Genomic DNA, 24,802 nt, shown 5'->3' on the forward strand with positions numbered 1-24,802 from the left:
TTTTTTGAGAGAGAGAGGGGGGAAGAGAGGGAGGGACAAAGAGAGGGAGAGAATCATCAACGGGGGAGAGAAACACCCATCAGTTGCCTCCCATATGCACCTCCATCAGGGACCGAAACTGCAACCCAGGCAGATGTCCTGATCGGGAATCAAACCAGTGACTTTTTGATTTGTGGGACAACGCCCCACCTACTAAGCCACACCAATCAGGGCTGCCCCAATGACTCATAATATCAGAAAAATATAGACCTATAGTGCATTTCTGAGATCCACAATGAATCATTCTCTCTCCTGTAGCCATCCATCTAGTCATCCTTCCAAGAAATGCTACTGCGGGCCAGGCCCTAGGCTGGCATTGGGAAGCTAGTGCACAATCAGTGACTTTACAGAGGCCATAGATGTTGGATTTTTATGTCTTGAGAACAATATGCATAGATTTTATATATACATACACACACACACACACACTTGATCTGATAAGATTTATTTCTTTCCCAAAAGCAATCAGGCTATGTGGAGCCTCTTGGACTAAGTATTGTAGCGACGAACAGAAACTGAAATCTGGTTCCATTTTGTCCTCCAGCGTGTATTCAGATCCAGGCAAGAGTTAATTGTTCGATGGTAGATAAGCACAGATGAGGAGCTGTGCAGACCAGCGCTTCTCTGCTTAGGAAAATTTCTCCTCTCTGTTGTCTCCAGTCCTGCTCTCCTGCCTCTGACGCAGGGACCTAAGGGTCTGAATGGAACCTGTTGGAGGTTCCAATTAAATTTTCTGTGGACAAAGGGAACATTTGGCCTCCTCAGATAACAGGTAGCAATAAATCCACCAGCACGTCCACGCTCAGAGAACAGAGCCCCTGCCGAACTGGGAGCAGCTGCCTCGTCTCCCGGAGCACCTCACACACGATGGGCTCTAAGGTGAGAAGTTCCTCCCGCTGGACAAATCCAATCTTTCCTAGTGATTTCTGTCTCTCAGCAGAAAATACTGATTCTAAAGTAAAGTTCACTGCTGGTTAGTTAGCAAATTCCTGGTTTGGTTTGGTTTGGTTTGGTTTGGTTTGGTTCGGTTTGGTTTGGTTTGGTTGTTGGGTTTGTTCATTGTATTTTTTGGTCTAGCCTTAGAATGCCTATTTTAAGCCATTTTACATCTTTTAGTTTTCTTTTGCTTTCCTTTGAGTGTCTTTATTACCTTCTCTATGTATTTGAACTAAATTTGTATTTAGAAATGCATTATTTATACAGGATCTTAAATGATCGCATGAATTTTCTGGCTAAAACTTGCCTGGGGATCTGGCTCGGAGGCAACCTCTCAGTTACTTGGAACCGCAGTGTAGGAGAGGCTCTCCCCGCAGTCTTGTCTCAGAACAGAGCAGAGGAGCCCAGTACTGGGGGCTGACTGCTGAATCCCAGGGATACACATTGAGCATTATTTAATTCTTGTATTATGAAAATTGTTAACAATAGAACATTTAGAAATGACAGAAAAGGACATAGAAGATAATTTAAGTATTGATCATAATAGCTGACATTTGGGTGTACATCTTTCTAGTCTTTTAAAAAGGCGCAAATTTTTATGTCACTGAGGTCAAGCTGTAAATACAAGTTTAATGTCCTTTTTTAAACTTAACATCATAGTAAAAGTATTTTCTAAGTCATTGAAATTGTCTGAAGACATGATTTTAAGAGCTGTTTAGTGTTTCACTCTTATGTAAATAATGCGGCAATTCATAATTTCGACCCTAAACCTCATTCCCTTCGGGGACGCCCTGAGGAGCAGAAATTCCCTGCCTGAGTGTCTGTGACCTTTAGAGCCTGATGTGTTTTGTGGCGGTAATCTACTTTAAAATTTACACACTCGGTATCCTTGATACCGGAACAGAAGCCATGTAAAACAAAATGAAATTTTTTCTCATTTTTAAATCACTTTTTTCTATTACAGTTGATGCACATTATTTTATTAGTTTCAGGTGTGCATCCCAGGGATTAGACATTATATAACTTACCGAGCGATTATCCCGATGCACTCACACCCGCCCGGCACCATTCGTAGCTACTAGAGTGTTATTGACCATGTCCCCTAGGCTGTGCTCGACATCCCTGTGACGATTCTGTGACAACCCATGTGCACTCTCGATCCTGTCACTTTTTCACCCAGCCACCCCCCCACCTGGCAACCCTCAAAATGTTCTCTGTATCTACTTTCCCGGACACTGTTATCACCTGAAATTTAGCAAAATACTATGACTCATGGTGACTAATGAGCTGAAATCCTAAATAGAAAACTAATGGTGAAAGTGAACATTTTATTTACACAGAGTAGCACACCTTTCTGAGCAGGCGTGATGGCTTAAACAGCAGGCTAAGAGTGCTTCTAGTACCTCAGAGCCAGGGGAGGTGGCAGGGTACCATCCTGCAAGTTGAAAAGCTTGGGATTTCATCCAGGTGGACACCAGTCGTATGACCTTGGGCAGCCCTGTGGGTTGCCTCAGATGCCCCCTCCGAGATGAAGGGGCTGATCTATGCCGGGCTTCTCGGTGGGCAGCACAGGTCACACTCACGGCTCCTGGAAAAGCTTGTGTGACACATAGGCGTAGACTATAATTTGTTTTTGGCCTGGCACATGAAGTTCTTTTTAAAAACAAGTATTTCAGTTTTTTTAAGTAGATTTAGAGGAAAATTTTGAGTAAATAATAGTGTGAATAGTCCTCGGATGGGATGTAACCATTGAGGTGACGGGCCAGTGTCTGACATGGTAGACACGGAGCTCGGTGGGCTCCAGAATCCGCACGACCCACGAGGCAGAATTCCCGTGTGAGAAACCGTGCCCGCTGCTCCCGGGCAGGCCCTCTGGGAACCGAGCGAGTGGGTTACTAAGCTGCGTGAGAGGCAAGCCGAGACGCGGGCGTGCAACAGTTTCACATCCCGCCCTTCCACCTGCAACTCTACTTTTTATTTTAATAGTGAGTTTCATCGCTCTGGCCAGACTTCCCCCCCTTCCTCCCGTAAAGGCGGCAGAAGGCCTGCAGGTGTAACAGGACCTCCACCCAGCACCCAAAGGAGAAGACCCTCAGCACCGCGGTCATGCTCGGGGCTGTTTGGGACGCCCCCGGACGCTTGCTGCGGGAGGGCAGAGAGTCCCGGAAGCTGGTGCTGGGAGTGGTGTTTGTGGCTCTGCTCCTGGACAACATGCTGCTCACTGTGGTCGGTAGGTCCAGGCCTTCGTGTCGGGGGTCATGGGCTCCGGGCCGGCAACACACTCCCCTCGAGCTTCCAGCAGTGAATGCACTTGAGAGCATTTCCTTTCGTGTTTGAAAGTGCACGGAGGCTGCTGGGAATGGCAGGAAACAAGGTCTGAAGCCTGCCGACCTTTGCCGAAAGCCCCAGAGGTTCAAAGAGAAGAAGATGCAGAATATCTGATCCAAAAAGAGGCCGAGTGGAGCCAGAACTAGCATTATATACCCCCGCAACCCCTCGGTCTGCCCAAGGCACTAGCAGCTCCTGTGGCCGCTGGGACAGTGAGCATCTTCTTGCTGTGTTGCCGCCCCAGCTTCTGCTCTGCAGAAATAACATGCTTTATGGATATCCAGCTGTTTACCAAAACCTACCTTTCTGGTGGTTCATTCCCCCAGTCCTTCTCTGTTTGGTTGGTAGTCTATCCATCTTTACATTCGGTTATGCTAGTATCCAAATGGGCACTAACATGTTACCCCCCGGGGAAAACATACACTTTTAAACAGGAAGCTTTCTGAGACAAACTGTTAACCCGACATGGCCGATTCTCGCTACGCGTGGTGGTTACACTCCCAGAGCTGCTGCAAACCCTGCATTTAGCCAGTGCTGACTCACTGTTCCTGGGAGAGATGTGTGCACACACATCCTGTGTAGGCTGTGCTCTTAGTCCTGAAAACAGCACATCCTGGCAGATTCTATTTTCTTATTCTTCTACATCTTTCAATTGCAGTTGGCCTTCAATATTATATTAGCTTCAAGCGTACAGTGTAGTTATCAGACATTTGTATGACTTAGGAAGTGACCGCCCAATAAGTGCAGGCACCTGGCCCCACACGTAGTTATTATAATATTACCGACTACATTCCCCGCACCGGACTTCACATCCTCAGGACTGTTCCGTAACAACCAGGCGTACTTCTTAATCCCCGCACTTGTTTCAACCACCACCAACCCCCTCCCATCTGGCAACCATCCGTTTGTTTCCTGTATCTGTGAGTCTTCTCTATTTTCTTTACAAAAGAGGAAGCGAGGCTCAGAGCCTTGTCTCAGACAAGGCCTCGTTGTGCCTTGTCCGAGGCCCCTTGCCGACAGGTGCCAGGGTTGGGTTAGAGCTCCGTCCAAGCAGCCCCAGAGCTGCGGCTTCCTGCCCGGCGGAGCCAGCCGCTCCTCCCATCTCCTTGCCCTGCCCGCTCTGCATCGGCCACAGTAAAAAGGCAGAGCCCGCCTTGTTCAGCCTCAGCTGGGAAAGTGAGCAACTGGCGACTCCAAATTTTCCCCACTCTCTACACGTATGTCCAAGAAAACACATGACAGCTTCACAGGTTTTGGCTTTGTGATTACAGATACACTTTAGCCAGTAGGCAGATCAGCCAATATGGAATCTATGAATAACGAGGACCAATTACATGTTAGTTGGAATTTAGGTACTTTAGCTAATGGTATAATGTGGGTGGGCACAATCTTATACTGGGTTTCAAATCTCGTCATGTAGACACCTGCCCTGAGCATGAAACTGAACTTCATAGCAATGACCTTGAACCATCTAGTGTTAAGAAGACAATGTGCCCTTAGCCCTGACCCCTTGTCTTTCTTGACTTTCAGTGCCCATCGTGCCCACCTTCCTATATGCCACAGAGTTCAAAGAAGTCAACACTTCTCTGCATCGGGCCCCTGCCGCCACACCCCGGGAAGCCCTCACTTCCCCTGCCTTTTCTGCAATCTTCTCCTTCTTTGATAACAGCACTGTGGTTGTTGATGAAAGTGCTCCCAGGGGCACAGCAGGGACAAATGGCACTTCTGGCACCACCCCACCTCCAGTCACTGGAACCACCTCAACCCATAAAAATGACTGCCTTCAGGACACAGAGTTGTTGGAGGAAGAGAACATACGAGTCGGGGTTCTGTTTGCTTCAAAGGCTCTGATGCAGCTTCTGGTCAACCCGTTCGTGGGGCCTCTCACCAACAGGTACCTCCGTGGCTCCGAGTGAGAGAGTAGGCTGGGGTGTCCCAAGGGGGGTTAGAAGGAAGAAAGGGAAACTCTCCTGTCTGCACCCCAGGACAGTCCGCTGTTAGAAAAGCTGGTGACCCCGAAGGACAGCCCGATGTTGATGAAATGCCATGGGCTTCAGATTTTCTTAGTGACCTAACGACTGTTGGGTACCGGGAAGAGAACAGTAAGGGGAAGCAGGCCATCGAGGTGACGTTCGTGTCCCAGAGCCCAGCTCCAGCCGGACATGAAGAGGAAGGGGCAGGCCTATCTAAGCCAGAGCACTGGCTTCTTAGCAGCTGTGTGGGGGCCATCCCAATTTTTCAGAGGAGCATACACTCTGACTAGGCTGTCCTTTCTGGAAAAGAAGACTTAGGCCCTGGCCTGTGGGTCATACTGCATGTTTGTTAATTTGCTTATATACATTTATACGTCATATCCATTCCCTACACCTGCATTCAGAGACATGTTTTACCATGTACTCAAATAAATGAATTTCCCTTCTCGATTACGTGAAACTGTGCAGTCTCAGAATATGGATGCCTATTGGAACTGTATCTTTTTTCAAATTCCCTTTTAGGATTGGATACCACATTCCCATGTTTGCTGGCTTTGTTATCATGTTTCTCTCCACAGTGAGTAAGTAATTTGCTTCCTCCTTTGTTCCCTTCACTGATTACCTTTGATTTTATCACGTGCACTGCAGTGGAGAGGGCAGCAGCACGCTAGCTAAGTGGCTTATGGTACTGATTTAAGTGCTTTGCAGTGTCTGGTATGGGCACTAGAGCAATAATGGCAACTCAGTCTAGTCAACTCTGTATATTCTGCTATAGAAGAACAGATACTTCACTTCTGTCCACTGAGGGAAGCTGTGAAAACTGTTTTGCTGTGTGTGCCATCGTGTGTGTGTGTGTGTGCGTATCAGCAATCCCTTGAGTGAGTTTAGTACAAACCTTCATGTTCTTTGGAAAGATGTTGTATTATTTTTTATTTGCAAAAGTAAAGGGCAGCAAACGAAGAATCTAAATTGGACAAGAGCAATTGGGAAATACCCCAGTATACTGCCTTCATGTGAGAACATTAAAGGTTAGAAAATGTTCTAGCTTAGGAAAATAAATTTGTTAAAGAAAGAAAAAAGGGAAAAACAAATAGTGCATCCACTTTCCAATAGATGCTCCTAATAAAATGGCAGTGGAATAAGAACAGTAAGTGAAAAAAAAAAGTCCAGAAATTGACCCTGAGAATTACAAGAGGAAGGAATGAACGGGGAGGGGGTTCCTGCAGGGGAGGCAGCCCAGGGCCGACTGGCGGCTCCTGCTGCCCCTGCTGACACTCTGACCCTAACGCAGGCCTCCTTAGCCCAGGGCTTGACTCCCATCAACCAGTGCTGAACAGGAGTTTGTCTCACTCAGGGCTGGAAGGCTACAAAGTGCAGGAGCCGGATTAAGTTCTGTCTCCAGACCACAGCTTACTTGTGGCAATTCTAGCTGAAGCAAAGCAGAGGAAATTCAAGTTAGAGGTGTTTATTGAACTTCTAGAAGTTTAGTCTATGCTACACAGTAAATTTAAAACAAATAACTTGCTGTTCCATCAAATGAGACATCCATCATTCATTCCATAAAACTTCATGGAGCATACATAGTATGCTTTGATGGCAAAAGTCAGTGAAGGAATGTGAAGTATAAAGACACATTCCCAGCCCAGGTGGGTGTGGCTCAGTGGCTTGAGTGCTGGCCTGAGACCCAAAGGGTCACTGGTTCAATTCCCAGTCAAGGCACGTGCCTGGGTTGCAGGCCAGGTCCCCAGTTGGGGATGTGCTAGAGGCAACCACATACTGATGTTTCTCTCCCTCTCTTTCTCCCTCCCTTCCCCTCTCTCTATAAATAAATAAATAAATAAATAAATAAATATTTAAAAAATCTTTAAAAAAAGACACATTTCCAGTTCCCCAGGACTTTATGTTGCTCTTTCTAAGCAGAAAGAGTTTGTCCTCCTGCACAAGCAGAGCGAAACCTTAAACACCAAGAACTGCAGGGGAAAAAGATTGGCTATTTTATTATGAGTGGCATAACCAAGGGGAACAGGATGCTCATGCTCAGAAGCCCACACTCTCTGATGGCATGTAGGTTACAGATTATAGAGGGCAAGTCACAAGACACCGAGGGTTGGGGGGCTCGGGGCCAGGCTGGAGCTGATTAGTCAGAGGTAAGTAAGGGTTCCGAATCATTTCTTCAGGTGTCCAGGACAGCTCTGAGGTCTGTTCCAGCATCCCTCTGTCTGGTCTCGTGGGAAAGTAGCCAGGGCGTTGTCCCAGCTTAGGTCTCAGCAGCTGAAGCGTGACTTAGGTCCACTTGTTATCTTTAGCCTGCAGAGGTCCAGGCCCCATGATCACCAGTCAGGCCCTGTCTCTGGCTGCCTCGGAGGTTGCTGACCATCCAGGGGAAAGGCTGGGTCTCTGAGGGATATTTATACAGGGTCTGGCACAGATAATACCCTCTTTTACTACAAAATCATAAACATGTAGTTCTGTGACATAACAATATCACACTCAAGCACACCACATGACATTTTAGATGAAATGCTCAAAATAAAGCTATAAATGATAAAACCCATATTATTACCCTAGGAACCACACTCAAGCAGGCGTTACTTCTCTTCTGCTGGGCCTGTATATATAGGAGAGAGGTGGGGGTGGGGGGAGAGAGATGATTTCCAGAACCAGGATTTAAAGGCAAATTTAATCAAAGTCATAAGGACCTGCTATTTCAATGCCTGGGAGGCCTGACTAACAAACAGCCCACAGAATAAATTAAGACTAGAGGATCCCCTAGTCTTTGTATTTTTAACTTTTTACATGATTTTTATTGTATTTTTCCATTACCATTTATCTGCCCCCCATACCCTCTTCCACCTCCACCCACTCCCCTGCCCTCCAGGACCCTATAGTCTTTAGTGTAAAGTCCCAGCCTGAAAGCATTTCTTATTTACCACATTGTATGTATGACATTACACAGTGACATTGCTTCCGTGGCGTGACCAGTGCTACTGCACTTGAGCTGGCCTGATCCTAGCGAGCATTTGGTGTTTAGTGCCTCCTGTGGAACATTCCATTTGGGTTTTTGAAATACTAGAAAAAGGTTGCTGCTGCCCATTGCCGCCCTGAAGGGCCCCCAGCTGGGAACCAGACTCAGTGTAATTAGGACCTAAATGATGGCCTGTGTTAGAGATGCAAAGTGAAAAAGAGATTGCTTTGGTCTTCCTAAGTAGGATGACCAACCATCCTACTTCACTGAAATTGAGGTGCCTCCCAAGATATGAAACTTTTGGTTTTAAAGCCAAGAAAACCCTGGGCATATGGGGCAAACAGAGAGGAGTTAGTAAACAATATAGGAAGAGCTGACCTTGAGCAGATTGGAAACCTGAAGGCCTGGGAGCAGGCACTGGAGGCCAGGTGAGGAGAGACCAAGCACGTGCGTGTTTGGAGACAGTGTGATCACGTCGGGAAGGAGTGGGAGATTATAAGGCATCAGAGGAGTGAGGACATCTGTAATGAGTGGGCAAAGGGATTTCGGTTCTGCTGATGCAGACACTTTGGGAGGAGTCTTCTGTCTTTTGTGGGCATTGCCTTTGAACTAGAGGTGAGATGTGTCTGCACTTACCAACCTCAGCACCAACACCCTGTAATTTAGTGTTTGGTAACATTTCTATTTGGTTCTGCTTTGTGTATGTCAGTCTCTAGTGGACTGAACCTCTTCGGGGGCATGAACTGGACGTCTCTTTACTTCACATCTGCTACGAGTCTAGCACAGCTGCATGTTCAGTACTGCTTAGTAAATACTCACCGATTTTATCTGGCTAAAAGATCTTTCAGTATAAGGTGAAGGGAAAGATCTGATTGGATAGCAAGGTATTAGTTTACTGTCTACCCGATGCCTATGGTCCTTCAAGTACACATAGCTTTTTATCCCCACCTTTGGGTGACCCGCTGAGGCCCAACATTGGCAAAGGTCAAATCTGGGTGTTGTGTATGGAGGATCCAGAAGTAGGGTCTAAGGACAAGATCCCACCCAGGGCCTTGAACTTCCTAGACAGCCCTCATTTCAATGGACAGATGCTGGACGTTGGCTTTGGGCATGAAAGGTGGAAATCCAGACTCCTGCCTACAGCTCTGCGCGGTGAATCCGTCTATGCTTCTGCGAATTCTCAGTCTTCGCACCAGCTAAAATGCAGTCCCGATTCAGGGCGGGAGACTAGAAGACAGCTCCAGACCCAAGGAGCAGTGAGCAGGCTTTATTTAAACACAGGCATGATGGCCCACATTTGCGACGTGGTGTGCTAACCGGAGCGTTCTCGCCATTCTCTCTGCCCAGTGTTTGCCTTTTCTGGTACCTACACCCTGCTCTTTGTGGCTCGAACCCTTCAAGGCATCGGATCTTCATTTTCATCTGTTGCAGGTAACACTGACATTTTTACACACATGTGCACATGCACACTCACATGCACGTGCACACACACCACCTCTTTAAGATTTTTATGAAAAATTAAAGAAAATACCCTAGAAGGCAGAAATTGTGATTCGAAAGCAAGATAATTATAGAGTTGCCGGCAGTGCCTGTAAATCCCTCAGCCTGACATCACTTCCTCTGATAGTGGTAGGAGGCAGCCAGCTCAGCTCAGAGCAAGCCCGAGGCAAAACCGTGAAGTGGGCCCGGCTCTTACTAATGCCACTCCGTGCTCTTTTCTCTGTCCCCTCTCACCATTTCATAGGAACAGTGATGTTAGCAGTACCAGTAACAGCATCACAGTTTGCACAGTGCTCTTGAATACGGTGTCAAATGTAATTCTGCACCACGAAGCACACGAGTGTGGGGACAGGAGTGCTCAGCCCACGCCCTCTCCCAGACACGCAGGGCTTTTGCCCCCGTCCTCGCACACCCTTGTTGAATGGAGCAGTGCTCTGGGTTCATAGGTTTCCCTTCCTTGACCTAGTCCGGATCTGTCCATCGGGGAAGGTGCTAGGAAATGATAACGTGATGTGAAACCCAGTGTCGTGGGACAATGGTGTTCTGCCTTACACTTCCCAGAGACTTACACTCCCGACAATATTCTGAACAGAAGGGGTGAGCAGTGTGGGAGTTTAGGGGGACCGGTGGGGAAGTATTTGCAAAACACTGTGGGTTAAGCTTTGCAAAACCCCTCAAGCTGAAACTCTAGTGGAGATGCTGACTCCATCTGTCCCTCCCCTTCAGGTCTCGGGATGCTGGCAAGTGTCTACACTGATGACTGCGAGAGAGGCCGTGCCATGGGAATCGCCCTGGGGGGCCTGGCTCTGGGAGTGCTGGGTACGTGGCTCCGGGCCCCAGGTCCAGGATCACGAGGGCAGGGAACTGCGGGTGGCTCCAGGAGGCAGGTGTTTCAAAGGTCATGGAAGGCACTCTTTTCCTTCTTTCTCTGTCCAGTCATGTTTTGAGTCCTTCCAAAATTTTGTCCAGGAAAGATGAAATTACTTTCCCCTTTCAAAGCTGAATAGCCCTTAAGGAATGATCTAGAAGCCTAGTCTAGTCAAGGAGTGGATCTCCACATGTCAGATTTTGTGCTACATGCATTGCAGATATAATCTCCTTCAATCCTTGGCATGGTGCTGTGAAGGAGGAGTGGTCGTCCCTGACACGCAGGTGAGAATAGGAAAGGTTAATAGCCATCGAGGTCACACAGCCAGGAAATGCCAGAGCCAGGATACAGATGCAGGTTTTCTGGGCTTGAATCCCAAGCTTCAAACCATGAAGCTGTCTGTCCCTTCTTTGAGGTTCATCCTTCGTATGATTTAATTGACTTAGTATGCAACAGGCTGCATACTTTTGGGGAGCACTTATTGCATGCCATGCACAATGCTAGTGCAGAGGAGATGTAGGTAAGAAGCCCCAGGTGTGGTTCCTGCCCCATAGAAGCTTGCAAGGTTATTGGGGAGAAAACACCAGAGGTCTCTTGCCTGGCCCACACCCCACCCTCTACGACCACAGGGAAGAGATCGAACAAAACCCCTGCTCTTTGTAGCACCCACCTACCCAGACACCCAGGCTGAGACTGGCGCACCCCCGTACCCCCTCTCTCCTCTCCCTCCCTAACGAACACGCCCAGTGTCCTCTACAGCCACTTCCTCGAGGCCAGCTCCTCATCCCACCTCAGCTGCAGTGTGGCACCAGCCTCCTGCCTGCCCTCTCGCGCAGTCTCTCCATCCTCCAAGCTGCTCCTGACGAAGCTCCCTAGGCCCAGAGCTGCTGGGATTCCTTCCCAGCCAAAAAAAAAAGCACTGGCGTTCCTCCCCAGCCTGCAAGGCCGAGCAGATGCCGTGTCCAGACCTATGGGGCCCTTAACTCTGTGGCCTCGGCCTTCCCCACCTCCACTCTTTCCCTCCCAAACACACGTATTCCAGGAGCACCGACTCTTCTGTTGCTTCTCCAACCACCCTCTCTTTTCTGACACATCTGTGTTCTTTGCACGTGGTTCTTCCCCACCAGTACTGTCCACCTGGCAAAGCCCTGTGGCCTCCTGAGCTCACTCCACTGTGCTTACGCAGCCCTCCATAGGTGGAACCTCTACTGTTGAACTTCACCTTCTACCACGTTCTAATTGTTTGCCCCACCCCCCACCCTGCCACACTCATTTCCTCCACTAGCACTCGAAGACCTCGGAGCCAGGTCTTCTTCAGCTCTGAATCCCCAGAACCTCCCATGGAGCTCAGCCCCTAGGCCTTCAGTGGACATCGCGGGGTCTGCGTGGCCACGCCACGCTGCCTGGGCCCTGGCCCTCACCTCTGGAACCTGCACCTGCTTTGCCTTTCCAGTGGGGGCTCCCTTCGGAAGTGTGATGTATGAGTTTGTCGGGAAGTCTTCACCCTTCCTCATCCTGGCCTTCCTGGCACTACTGGATGGAGGTAAGTCACCATTAGAGGCCACCAGGCAGGTGCCAGCCCAAGCCGGGTTCGGGATGTGTTATGCTGTGGTGTCGGTCTTGACATGTTTGAGTGGCTCAAGCACTGCCCCGTCCTGGTCAGGGAGTTAGATCTGTGTGTGGCTTGGTGACAGCAAGGTGGCGGTTACTGGAGCCTCCGACACTCGGATAAACCGCGCCGTCTCTCTCCCTTTCTTCCTTAGCACTCCAGCTTTGTATTTTACAGCCGTCCAAATTCTCTCCTGAGGTGAGTACACACCAAGCTCCAGTTCCAGGCCATACATAGAACGGCCAAGGGCACCGACCCAGGCGTCCCTAGATCACCCCTGCCAAACCTAAAAAGAAAGGGGAAGGGGATGGAGTCCGGGGAAGCGAGAACTGAACTGGGATTCCCAGACTGAGTCACAGTTAGGGTGGCACGGGGGACAGTACAGGAGTCTGGCTGGACGTTTCCCAAAGGGGGAGGAAGGGCCTTACGGAGAGTCAGAGAAACTTTAGGTGACACACAGGAGCACACACAGTCATGCACCACGTAACAGCGTTTGGTCAAGGACGGACTGCGAGTACAGTGGTGGTCCCACTAGATTACAATAGAGCTGAGACAGTTCTTACCCCCTAGTAACATCGCAGCTGTTCTGACATCATAGCCAGTCATGGGATCGTGTGTCACTCCTGTCTGTGGTGTGAACACACCTACTGGGCCGCCAGTTTCAGAGTATAGCACATACAATTATGATAATAAACAACTGTGTTACTCGTTTCTGTACTTTACTATTCTTTTCATCATTTTTTAAAAGATTTTATTTATCTATTTTTAAAGAGAAGAGAAGGGGGAGAGAAACATCAGTATGTGGTTGCCTCTTGTGTGCCCCCTACTGGGGACCTGTCCTGCAACCCAGGCATGTGCCCTGACTGGGGATCAAACCAGCAGCCCTTTGGTTTGCAGGCCAGTGCTCAATCCACTGAGCCACACCAGCCAGGGCCTATCATTATTTTAGAATATATTCTTTCTACTCATGAAGAAAGAGTCTGTTGTGCAGCAGTTTGCCGTGTGACACTAGCAGCGGCATCGTGCATCTTGGAGTTAGTGCGTCTCATGTTTGCATAATTTTCCCCTGTGCTTGATTTAATCTCATGATGTTTGCACAATAACATGCTATACATGCTTTTAGCCCAGGAGCAAGAGGCTGCACCGTGTACCCTAAGTGTAAGCAGGCTGTAACACTGAGGTTTGTGTAAGTGCATGCTATGATGTTCGCACAAAGACAAGACTGCCTAAGCACATTTCTCAGGTGCATCCCCACTGTGAAGCAGTGTATAACTACATATACATGACTATATATATGTGTATGTGTGTGTGTATATAAATATATATATACACTCATGTGCTAAGTTCATATATACACATATACAGTCATGAGTTTAATGTATATTTAACATGCAGGGTGGGGCAAAAGTAGATTTGCAGTTGTGAGTATGTGAAACACTTCATCCTCGTGTTGTCACATGTTAACCATTGTATCGTTTTCCATGCAACGGAGACAGTGACTTTGAGACCTGAGCTACAGCACCCCAGCACTGAGAAGGCCTTAGAGGTCATCTAGGCAGCCTCCCCCGAGGGCATCCTTACAGTTAAACGCTGGAGTTGGTATTTGCCTGCCCTCAAGCCAAAGTTGGCTCTGGGGAGTTCATATAAAACCGTGAAGAAAGAAAGATAAAAATGCAAAATATTTAGGAAAGTTTGTTCTAATTACCTTGAATTTGTATCCAGGTCAGACCAAAGTGGGGGTAACCTGGGAACCCACTGCTCGCGGTCGGCACAGACACTGGGGCAGCTGGGGGTTACTGAGCCCTGACCCTGTGGGGGTGGTGCTGACTCCACGTCCGTACGTTCTCAGATTCTGTGAAAGGGGGAGGTTTATATGCTATACAGATGGGAGTTTTTGTTGTCCGTGTCCTCAGAGTGCCAAGGGGACTCCGCTCCTTACCCTCCTCAAAGACCCTTATATCCTGGTGGCTGCAGGTAAGCTGATGACACCCCACCCCCACGGGCCGGGAGGGGCCGGGCTTCGGGGCAGCCATGGTGGCTCACGGGACTGTCCCCCCAGGCTCCCTCTGCTTTGCCAACATGGGCGTGGCCATGCTGGAGCCCACCCTGCCCATCTGGATGATGCGGACCATGTGCTCCCCTGAGTGGCAGCTGGGTAAGTGATCTTGGTCCCCAGCTCAGGCTTGAGCAGAAGAGCCTGCCACGAGCCCTTTCTCAGGTAATCCAAGAGCATCAGTACACCCAGGTCTCCGGGGTCCCAGGGGGACAGTGTGCTCCCCTCATAGAATCACTGCCCATTCACAGCTGTGAATCAAGCCTGACTGGGTGGGTGGTCCCTCCAAGAAGCAGCCAAAGAAGGGAGGGAGGCTCTGTTGACAGGGCTGGAGAGCAGCAACTTCCTGTGTGGCTGAACCATTAATGACTTCTAGGCAGAGAAGGCAGGTTCTCGTCTCTGTTGATTGGCTATTCAAGCTGTGCAGGTCAGAGACTTGCCGAGAGCCCTTTGCCCACTTCTCAGACAGGCGTCAGGACCTGTCCAGTTCAAAGGGCCATTTGAGGAATAACTGCAACCTTGGCCTGTAGAACATGAATATGCACCGTCACCACCACCCACATTTTCTCTTTAGCTCCCCTTCCCCTGAATTACTTTTTTTTACATTATTTTCAGTGTAGTCTTTCTGTCACCATTTATCCCCCCATAGTCACCCAGCCGCCTCCCCCCAGTCACCACCCTGTCGTCTGCGCCCTGCGTTCTTTCTCTTCCTTTTTGCTGCATCCCTCCGCCCACCCCAACTCCCACTTCCCAAGCTGTCAGCCTGCTCTGCCTATGAGTCTGCCTCTATTTTGCCTGTTGCTTCAGTTAGTCCATTAGATTCCACATAGGAATACACGGTAATCTGAGACAGACAGTAAAATCTCAGGGGTTTTTTGCTATCTCTTCACCTCTAAGAGAGGAGCTTCTGGAGTCGGCCACTCTGCAGCCCTCACCCAGGGGAGAGCTCTGGGCCCAGGGGAGAGGCCTCTAGCTGCCTCTGCTCCTTTTTGGGAAACCTGAGGACAGGACAGAGAAAGACTATGTGCAAAGTACTCTGTCACTGCGGGGAGGGGAAGCTTATGGGGCCAGAGGGGAAGCCAATGAGGACCTGATGTGGCTCAGCATGCAATAATAGCACTAAATCTAATTTTTTAGGGGACAGTTCTAAGCAAGGCTCCCAGCCCCAAATTGAATTGTTCTGGGTGGCAGCTGCCTCTGACCATGACAACTAATTGAATTAGTCAGTGCTTGGTGCCAGCCAGCGTCCCCTGCCCGAGGCTCGGGCCATGCAGGTGGGACCCACAGCTCCAGACGGCCCTTCCCCAGCCTTCTTCACCCAAAGGAGAGACTGTATAAAGCAAACCAGCCATCAGCCAGTAACTGGTGAATTGTTGACTCTGGGCATCGTTGTGATCGTCACAGTAGTTTCTATTAGGCAGCACCGTTGCTTCTCGCTAGGAGAGGTAGAGTGGCAGGTGAGACACCTGAGGAAGCTCATGGGGTGACTTCACGAGGTCCCCTTTGCAGGAACATCAGAACTCAAGGAGGCCCTGTCTTCCTCCATCCTTTACACCCGTCCTCGGTGCTATCTGTATTGAACTGCCTGGAAAGGTTGTTAAAACTGGGGTATCAGGGCCCCACCCCCGGCAATTCAGTGAAACAAGTTTGCTTTCCAAGCTTCCCAATGATGCGGAGACAGCCTCAGGGACCCCACTTCAAAACATTTTGCCCTGAATGCAGAGCACTGCATTTAGGGAAAAGGGAGATGAGGCCTCTGAGGTGGGTGGCAGTCTGTCACTGAGCGCTCGAATGTCCCGTCTGCCCACCGCTCGTGTCACTGAGGGCGGGCAGAGCTGGGGCCCGGAGACAGGCCCACCTGGGTGTGACTCTCAGTGGCCACTTACTGGCTATGACCTTGAATAAGTTTTCTAACCTCCTGTGAACTTCGCTCTTTTCATTTGTAAAAAGGAGCTGCTTTCCAGAGTTGTTTTCCAGATTACACTGTTACATGAATTCTAAAAGGATTAGCACCAGGCATGAAATATACTCAGTAAATTAAAGTCATTACTATTTTGTAATCGTTTTTGTTCACATCACTTTGACAGTCACAGCCAGTGACGTCCCACCCCTTGAAGATGTGCTGGGGACAACGTATGTGTGTCTGTGGACACACGGCTGGGGACACTGCTCGTGCACAATGTGCCACTGTCAGGGGGAATCTCATTCAGAAGTTTCCATCCTTTAAAATGACACTGAGACAACCATCTAAGTGGCAGGTAGCTTCCCAGAGGAACTTGTTTCCAGATAATCAGGTGGACAGGTGGGTAGTTAAAACCCCTCATGTTTTAAAAGCAATTAAACATAACAAATAGGCACAGTTCGAGACAGATTGCCACACCTCACAGGTCGACTAGACAAATCCACTAAGGTGTACTTCACTTCCACCCACGGGAGAGAATATTAAAAGCAAACAAGCCATCTGCTGGTAACCAGGGAACTGTTGACTTTGGGTTTCATTGTAATCGTCACAATAGTAGCTACCAGGCGGCATGGCTTCCTATCAGCACAGAGAGGCACAGAAGCTGGCGATGCCACGCACACAGTCCCTGCGCCAGAGCCAGCTGCCTGCCGCCCTGGGGGTGTGGGCGGTGGGAACAGCTGGCACAGGAGTGGGAGGCCAGGGTCCAAGTCCTGACCCTGTTTCTTACCAGATGACACTAATTAAAGCCAGCGCTCAGCGGGGACTTAATCTGAGCCAGGAGCTACACAAAATGGTTGCTGTGCATGAGTGTCATTTAAGCCCCTCAGCCAGCCTTTCTCATAGGAGCTGTTTTTACCCCCGCCCTGTAGAGGTTTCTTGTTCTGACCCAATTTCCCATTATCCACCCACCACCACCACCACCACCAAACTCTGGGCCTTCGGGAGCTTCCTGTCAAGGCAAGGTCCCAGTGCCCTCAGCCCGGGCTCCGCACACATCCTCCATCGCCTGGCGCTGACACCTGGGTGTTTCCTGAGAACACTGCTTCCTGCAGCCCCCTCAGGGCCGTCCAGGTGCCTCCTTTGCTGCTTCTGAGTTATTTCTTCTTCATTCTCCTTCAAAGACCCCAACTCCTTTGAAGATCTTGTGAAATTATAGCACCCACCCCTTAGTTACTGCATCTCCATCATGAAAGCTGTGGGTCTTTTCCACCTCTACTCCTGTCCTTGTTTTGGGGACGTTGATATCCAGGTAGATAACCCTCTAACATCTTGGCCTATTCCTTAACCTACTCTTCTGCAATGACCCCTGCTTCTTCTCCCCTTTGCCAATCAAACCTTTATAGAACCTTGACCTTGACATCATTACTGGTATCCCCCCTGAAGTTGCCCTTCCGAGCAGCCCAGTTATCACCTTACTCATACTCTGCTCAGGCATTCTAATCCCTCCACCTCAACAAATTTGACAACTTTGAGATCGCCATTGGCCTCAATTCTTGTTCTGTTTTCATCACTACTCGTGTCTCCACTTCTGTCTTAGCCCGGATTCCATCCAGATGGATCCAGGTCCACCATCAATGCCACTCCTTTGAAAACTTTGGCGCTCCTTTGCCTGCTCTTCCCCCCGGGGCCGTGACCCGGCAGAGCCTTGACCCCTGCCAGGCCTGCCTGGTCACCCCTGCTCTGCCTCCACACGAGCAGTGGAACGGGAAGGCAGAACGTCCCGGGGCCACGCTGTTGGTCTCGCCTTAGCTCTAGGGCCCCAAATCTAAAATAGGTTCTCTTTCTCTGCTCCACTATAATCTTCTTTTAAATTTTATTTCTAATTCGAGTTGACTAAGCTAGGTTTTTACACTGTCCAAAAGTTCTTCTGTAAGTCCCATAGCTATGTTCTCACTTTCCAAAATGGCTTTCACTCTTCTCTGTCCAGACCGCTTGCACAACCTCGTCCCTTCAGCTTCGCCATTCTCAGCTCCTGGTTGTGAAGAAAAGGAGAAACAAGGGGGGGTTCGCCTGCTTCCATCACAGAGCGCGCTCACTCCGCTGCTCCTGGGCCGGCACCACCGCCTCCGCCTTGTCCCTGCCGAACCTCCGCTGCTTTCAAAGGCCGAACTCCTCTTGGTCCCTTGTCTTCTGGGCTCCATCGCCTGTCACCCCTCCATTGGCTGCTCCTTTCCCCCTTTCCTACATCCTCCCTCTCTGCTAACTTTTAAAGGTAGGAGTCCTCAGAGTTGCAGAACGTGGGACTCTTTTCTACCTGATCTTTTGTAGCTGAGCCCAGCCCCTCCCCAGGCTGTAAGAAGGATGCATGAACCAGGTAGTTGGAGATGGGCATCTGTGTTTGGGGCCTTTCTTCAGAACCCCAGACTCGTTTGCCCAACCGCCTGCCCGACGTCTCCAGCTGGGCGTCTGATGGGCCTTCTGAACCTTTTATGAGCCCTCCAAGCTCTTCCTTCACCTCCAGTCTCCAGCCACCCAGTTGATACAGACAAAAACTGGGGAGTCTTCCTTGGTTTCTCTCTTTCCCCCACCCCTGCTGTGCCTGTGGCCAGCCCAACCCGGAATTCCACTGACTCCGCCCAGAAAATGCCTCCCACTCCATCCCCTCCTCTCCATGGTGACTCCCAGGCTGAGACAAGACCCCGTTTCTCCCGGGTGCTGCAGGCAGGCTTTTGGCTTCCACTCCTGTCCTGTGAAGCCATCCTTCTAACCACAACCAGAGACCCTAGAAAGCAAGTCAGAGTAGCCATTCCTCTCCCACACTTCCCACTCCACATAAACTGCAGATTCCAGGCACGCCTGTCCTGCTGCACTCCCCTGCACAGGCGCCTCAGCACCCCTGCACCCCCCGCCTGCTTCCTGCTCCTAGAACAGACTAAGTGGTTTCTTTCCTGGGTGTTTGCGTGAAGCGGTGTTGGGGGGGGTTGTTTTGTTTTTCTGCTTGAAAACTCTCTTTTGATTATTCTAGTTTTAGCTTAAATGTCAGCTTCTCAAAGAGGCCTTCCTTGCCCCACCAAATCTCAGTTAGCTCCATTTCTGGTCATTCTGCCTTACATCACATTACATTTTCTTCACAAAGGTTATCATTTTTCAAAATTCTCTTTTTCATCTATTTGTTTCCTTATTTATTAGTCTGTCTTCCTCCCCAGACTAGGATTTCCTCTCTGATTCATTACTCTATCCCTGGCCCTTCGAATACTTAGCCTATAACAAAAGCTCATTAAAAGCACTGAATGAGTGAACAGATGCCTGAGACTCAGAGGAAGTAAATAAATTGCCCGCGGTCGCACTGCTGACAACTGGCCAAGCCACGGAGTGAACCCACAGCTGTGGGCTCCGCACGCTGGCTCCAGAGCGCCTGACTCTAGTGTCACAGATCACAGTGTGACCGGGGCTTCAGTTTACAAAACACTTGACATTCGTCATCTAATGTGCTCCTCGGCGTAAGCTGTTGTCACATAACAACAGCTTTGTTTTTCCCAGATGAGAGACCAAAGCTCAGAAAGGCTTACTAACCCACCCACGTCAGGACCTAAGGGATAGAAAGGCCGGGAGGCAGCAAGGCAGGAGCTGCACTTCCCAGGAAGTGTGTGTCTTTCTCCAGTGTGTGCGCGTTCTTACACCAACGGCCCAGGGCACGTTACACGTGAGAATGGCTTGCTGGGGCTGCTCACCCAGAAGTCCAAGCGGGGAGCTGGAAGCACACCGCAAGTACTGAGGCTAAACAAGGCCCTGCTCCTGAGGAACGCGGTGGTGTGGGGTCCTCCGGCACCCAGCCTGGGTTTGCACAGGGCCCCCCCAACCCACAAAACAAACTGCTTTGCAATCCTTGAAGGCAACTTCAACTTCACTGTCTTGTAGGATGGAGGTGTTTTAGAGCGCACAGGGCGTGTCCTGAGGTGCGGACCTGTGTCTTCCCACAGGTCTGGCTTTCCTGCCCGCCAGCGTGTCCTACCTCATCGGCACCAACCTCTTCGGCGTGCTGGCCAACCAGATGGGTCGGTACGTAGACTGGGCACCTGGACGAGCAGGAGGAGTGTAAGACAGGGCAGCCCTCTGAGGTTGTCCCTGCACCTGGGGTGATGAGCAGCTTCGCTGAGGTGGCACGTTTAGGACCAGCACACACGTAATCACTGTCCCCGGGAGGATGGGGCCGGCAGGTGGCAAGGGCTAAAAGGTGAAAGGACAGTGGCCCTGCGCCGGTTGCTGTAGAAGCGGCAGTGAATACCTGAGGCACAGCTTTCACTTTCCAGGTGCTTGTTGTGCCATTGAAGAGATCGAACCACCCCTCAGAGAACAGGCCTGAGAAACAGCAGCAGCTGCCCAACTGGGCCCCGGAGGCGCCCCCGGGCCCCCGAGGGCTGGGGGAAGAGGTGTGAGTCTGGGTCCTGCTCCTACATCACTGAGAGCAGCTCTGATTTCATCTGCGTAGCTCAGCATAAGGACTTCAAAAATAAAGATTAAAAAGAAAAACGCTGCTCTAGGCAACCAGAGAAGGAAAAAAGTTTGGCATTACTTTCCTGTGGTTTCTGAGAGGGGTCGTGAAGAGACAGTGAGATATGAATGGGGAGAGGCTGTCTGGACGGGGAGACATCATGGGTTACGTTGGAGGGGTGCTGCCAACGGGCCTGCCCTTCTCAGCCAGCTGGCTCCTCTTCTAAGGGAGGGAAGAATAGTTCCCATCGGGCCCCCTCTCCTTCTGCTGGGGGAAGAGGCGTGGGGCCAGGTGAGAGATGGGGAAGGAAAGGACAGGGAAGGGGCTCGCCTGGGTTCCACCTGGTCACGTAGAGATGCGTTCATCTTCCGACCTCCCACGGGGTCCCTGGAATTAGGGGCGGTAGGACTAACCGGTGTGGTGGTGACGGCATGGCGAGTGGAAGGGATCTCTCCCCTTGGCACCATTTAATGACAGCTCTGTTTCCCAGGTGGCGCTGCTCCCTGATTGGCATGGTGGTAGTAGGTACCAGCTTGCTTTGTGTAAGTATAATAAGGTCTAGGTGAAAAAAGAGAGGGAGACCCAGACGTTTAAACATCACTGTCCTTCAAAATGAGCAGAGCGTCGACTTGGCGAGGACTCTGCGTCAGTGGGAATTTAGCAGCCAGAGAGCTGCCCCCTGACGTCCCACTGTAGGGAGGTGGGCGGGGAGAGGGAGGGCCAGTGGGGGGGCTGGAGCCGACCCAGGCCGTGTGCATGGGAGGAGGAAGCAGTGCACGTGGGCGTCTACTTCTGGGCCAGCCGGATGATGCACTTTATGACTTCGTGTGTTCGCCCCGCCCTGACAGAGCCTCGTAAGCCACTGAGTGAGTTTATTGTCTGTGCCTCAGCCCCCAGCACCAGACTATGAGGTGGAAGAAGAAGGAAAGAAGGGCCTCTCCACTTTAGAGCCCCCGCCATGCTCTCTAAGCCTTCGTTTTCTCCCCTCCGTGATGGGGATCGGAGCACAATCACAGGGTGGCCAGGACATCCACAGACCACAGCGGTGTCTGGCACACGGTGCGCCCCAGGGGCTCGTAGCCAGTACTGTCAATAAAATATAAATACTCCTCGAGGAATCTTTCCCAAAATTAGTATCAGCCACTAAAATCTAAACAGCATGTGAAACCTTTGAGAGGCGAGTGTGCTCGGGCAGCGGTTTAGGTGACAGATGCCCGGGGCGGGAGAACGGGCATCACAGGCCGCCTGCCCTCTGGCTTATGGATACTTGGGCGTTGGTCTCTCCTCTCTTTTTTGCTCCACTGGCTACCGAGCTAAGCCTTAGCCTAGACTTTTAGATGCTGCTGCTAATAGAAATGAGGGGACTCCACTCAGGGAAGAAGGAGGACAGAAGCGTCGGTCTGAGGGGTGTGCAGGACGGGGAGGGAGGGTCCGTGCGACAGAGAAGGACCCTTGTTATGATATAACACAATCAAAACTCGGTGCAAACTCAACCTTTTCACTTACTGGCTCTGTAATTTTGGGACGGGCATTTGACCAAACAGCCAATCTAGTTTTCATATCTTCAAAGTGGAGGTCAAGAGTTCTCCTTGAGGAGGTGTGAGGATCCAAGCCGATAATGCCTGTGGCTCAGAGCAGCTGTGAGTGCATTGCAGGCGAACACGCTTTGTTGCTGAGCTGCCCCGCATGGCTCACTGGGCTCCTGATGAACTCTCCCTCCTTTCCTACTGCAGGTTCCTCTGGCTCGGAATATTTTTGGCCTCATTGCTCCCAATGCAGGGCTTGGCTTTGCCATAGGTAAGAAGTGCCCTTCGAGGAAATAAGAAGACCCTGGATGTTAGTCTGTGGAAAGGCAGACAGATCGGGAGGGCAGCCGGCTAGGGTGTGGAGAAAGGAGCTCACATTCCTACTTGGAATGAGTGTCATGTTGAGTAGGGGGACTGCAGGCTAAGGAAGTGCACTAGAGAGGAGGGGGCGGGAGGGTGCACAGCCAGGGAGGGGCCCGGGGGTGTTGCTGACAGAAGGTGTGCGGTCTGCTCTGGCCACAGGCATGGTGGACTCCTCTATGATGCCCATCATGGGGCATCTGGTGGACCTGCGCCACACCTCCGTGTACGGGAATGTCTACGCCATTGCCGATGTGGCTTTTTGCATGGGCTTTGCTATAGGTATGTTGGTTGGGGGGCGGGAGTGGAGAGGGAGAGAGGAGCACCCAGGAGCACCTGGTGTCCCAGTCTCCCTTTTCCACTGGTGACCAGCTGGAAGTAGAGCTGGGAGGCTGATCCTTTCAGGCTTCTGGAGCTATCTGACCCTGGGACATCCTCTGGGTCACCTGCTGACGACCCTCCCCCGATACCTTCCATGTGACCAAGCCTCGTAAACACTGGTGACTTATACTTCTTCCTCACAGGCCCGTCCACAGGCGGTGCCATCGTGCGTGCCGTGGGCTTCCCCTGGCTCATGGTGATCATCGGAGTCATCAACATCGCCTACGCCCCTCTCTGCTGCTTCCTGAAAAGCCCCCCAGCCCAGGAGGAGAAGCTGGTAAGGGGCTCTGCTACTGCTAAAAAAGTCTCATTTCTTTCCTTGTCTCTCTCATTCCTTTCCATCCTGCGCTCTTACTTCCTCCCTCTTCAACGTCTCTCTGCATTGCCAGGGGTTCTGATCCCTTTTCCATCTTTATCTTTCCTTTGTGCACTTCCTTATTTTTCGCTTCTCTACGTAACTGCTTCCTCTCTCACAGCAGGCAGTGAGGCAGGGTCCTAAGGAAATGAAGAAAATGGGAAGTTTGTGGGAGTCGGGAGCAGGGACCATCAAAGACTGCCGTTACCAGCAAAGTGTGCATTGCCAGATTATCTCCCTAAAGTGGATGGAATTCCACTGGGTTCATTTGTTCATTCATTCATTCGTCCATTCACTCATTCATTCGTGTCTACCACGCTCCTTATCAAATCACCTCTTCAAATACCAAACCACAGGGGAGGGAAACATAGCCTGTGATTCTAGTTAACGGGATACTGTCCTCTGATTGCAGCACCAGCCTGCTGAGGGGGTGGGAGGGTTAGAGACGAAGTAGCTGCTGCTCAAAGGAACAATAGAAGAAAGGAAGGTCTGATGGGGGTGGTGTAGCCTGAGCTATGGCCATAAGGATTCAATTACAGGATATCAGATGTTTGTCTTGACTAGGCCTGTGCACACGTGTGAAGCAGAAAGAGGGTCCTATGCTCGTTCCTGGAGTCTTTCCCCAGCAGCACCAGACTTGGGTGAGCTGGCTGGAAGCTGTGGAGACTGAGGATGACGGGTGGTGGTTTCTCTCCCTGCCTCTGGCTGCAGGCAATCCTGGGCCAGGACTGCCCCATGGAGACGCGGACGCACGCGGTCCAGAAGTCCACAAGGGCGTTTCCTCTGGGGGAGGACAGCGACGAGGAGCCTGGCAGTGAGGAGTAGCAGCAGAAGGTGTTCCCTGGCCTGTCACACGTGGGTCTCTGAGGCTCGGGCTTCAATGGCCACCCCTTTCCCTGGAACCAGAGCACATGGGCCACTCAGCAGGCCTCACTTCCCTCTCCCCTGGGTGTCTCTTAACCTCCCCTCCCCCTGCCAGCCCAGGTTCTCTCCTCTCCTGGGGCACCCATGGCTCCTGCTCCCCATGTTGATGCCTCAGATGGCTCAGGTTTTGTGGGAGGACAGAGTGACACTTTCTCTCAGGCTTCCGGGAGGCTGGCTGAACTTGAGCTATGACAGGTTCTGCAAGGGGTGACTCACCTCCCAGAGGCGGCAGTGAGCACAAGGTGCCCCTGAAACCAGTGGGGTGGCTGACAAACCTCACTTCACCTGCTTCCTGATCTCCTCTGGAGCGTCCCCAGCAGGCTCTCGGGCTTCCGTGCCCCGTTCCTCCCTGAGCTTTCCGGGCTAAGGTGAGATAGCGTCCTCAACATTGTACTGCTAAAATGCCAGTTTGGGAAAGTTTTAGCTTGGCTTTTAGTGTTTTTTGTCCATGGCAAAGCCTACAGCTACTAATATGACTTTGCCCTCAGTGAATGGAGGACTCTTCATTAGCCAGTGGAAGGCAGAGCCTGTTTATCTTGTGCTCTCGGTTACTGGCATTCTCACTCTTTCCCCTGTGGGTCTCCACCTTT

General features: G+C 50.7%; 1 protein-coding gene across 1 annotated transcript; it reads left to right on the top strand.

Annotated features, from left to right (window-relative positions):
• The first annotated feature begins 847 nt into the window (after window positions 1–847).
• SLC18A1 (solute carrier family 18 member A1) lies at window positions 848–24,518 on the top strand. Its single transcript, XM_053668145.1, has 16 exons — window positions 848–918; window positions 2,962–3,205; window positions 4,834–5,197; window positions 5,799–5,857; window positions 9,589–9,672; window positions 10,468–10,560; window positions 12,063–12,152; window positions 12,373–12,416; window positions 14,132–14,192; window positions 14,278–14,373; window positions 20,155–20,233; window positions 21,157–21,208; window positions 22,400–22,463; window positions 22,715–22,834; window positions 23,077–23,210; window positions 24,000–24,518. The coding sequence occupies exons 2-16, from the start codon at window positions 3,082–3,084 to the stop codon at window positions 24,111–24,113; spliced, it is 1,578 nt and encodes a 525-aa protein (XP_053524120.1). The 5' UTR covers window positions 848–918; window positions 2,962–3,081; the 3' UTR covers window positions 24,114–24,518.
• Window positions 24,519–24,802: the final 284 nt, after the last annotated feature.

The sequence above is a fragment of the Artibeus jamaicensis genome, unplaced genomic scaffold (genome assembly GCF_021234435.1).
Source record: "Artibeus jamaicensis isolate MK-2021 breed Jamaican fruit bat unplaced genomic scaffold, CSHL_Jam_final contig_477, whole genome shotgun sequence".
NCBI classification, from domain to species: Eukaryota; Metazoa; Chordata; class Mammalia; order Chiroptera; family Phyllostomidae; genus Artibeus; species Artibeus jamaicensis.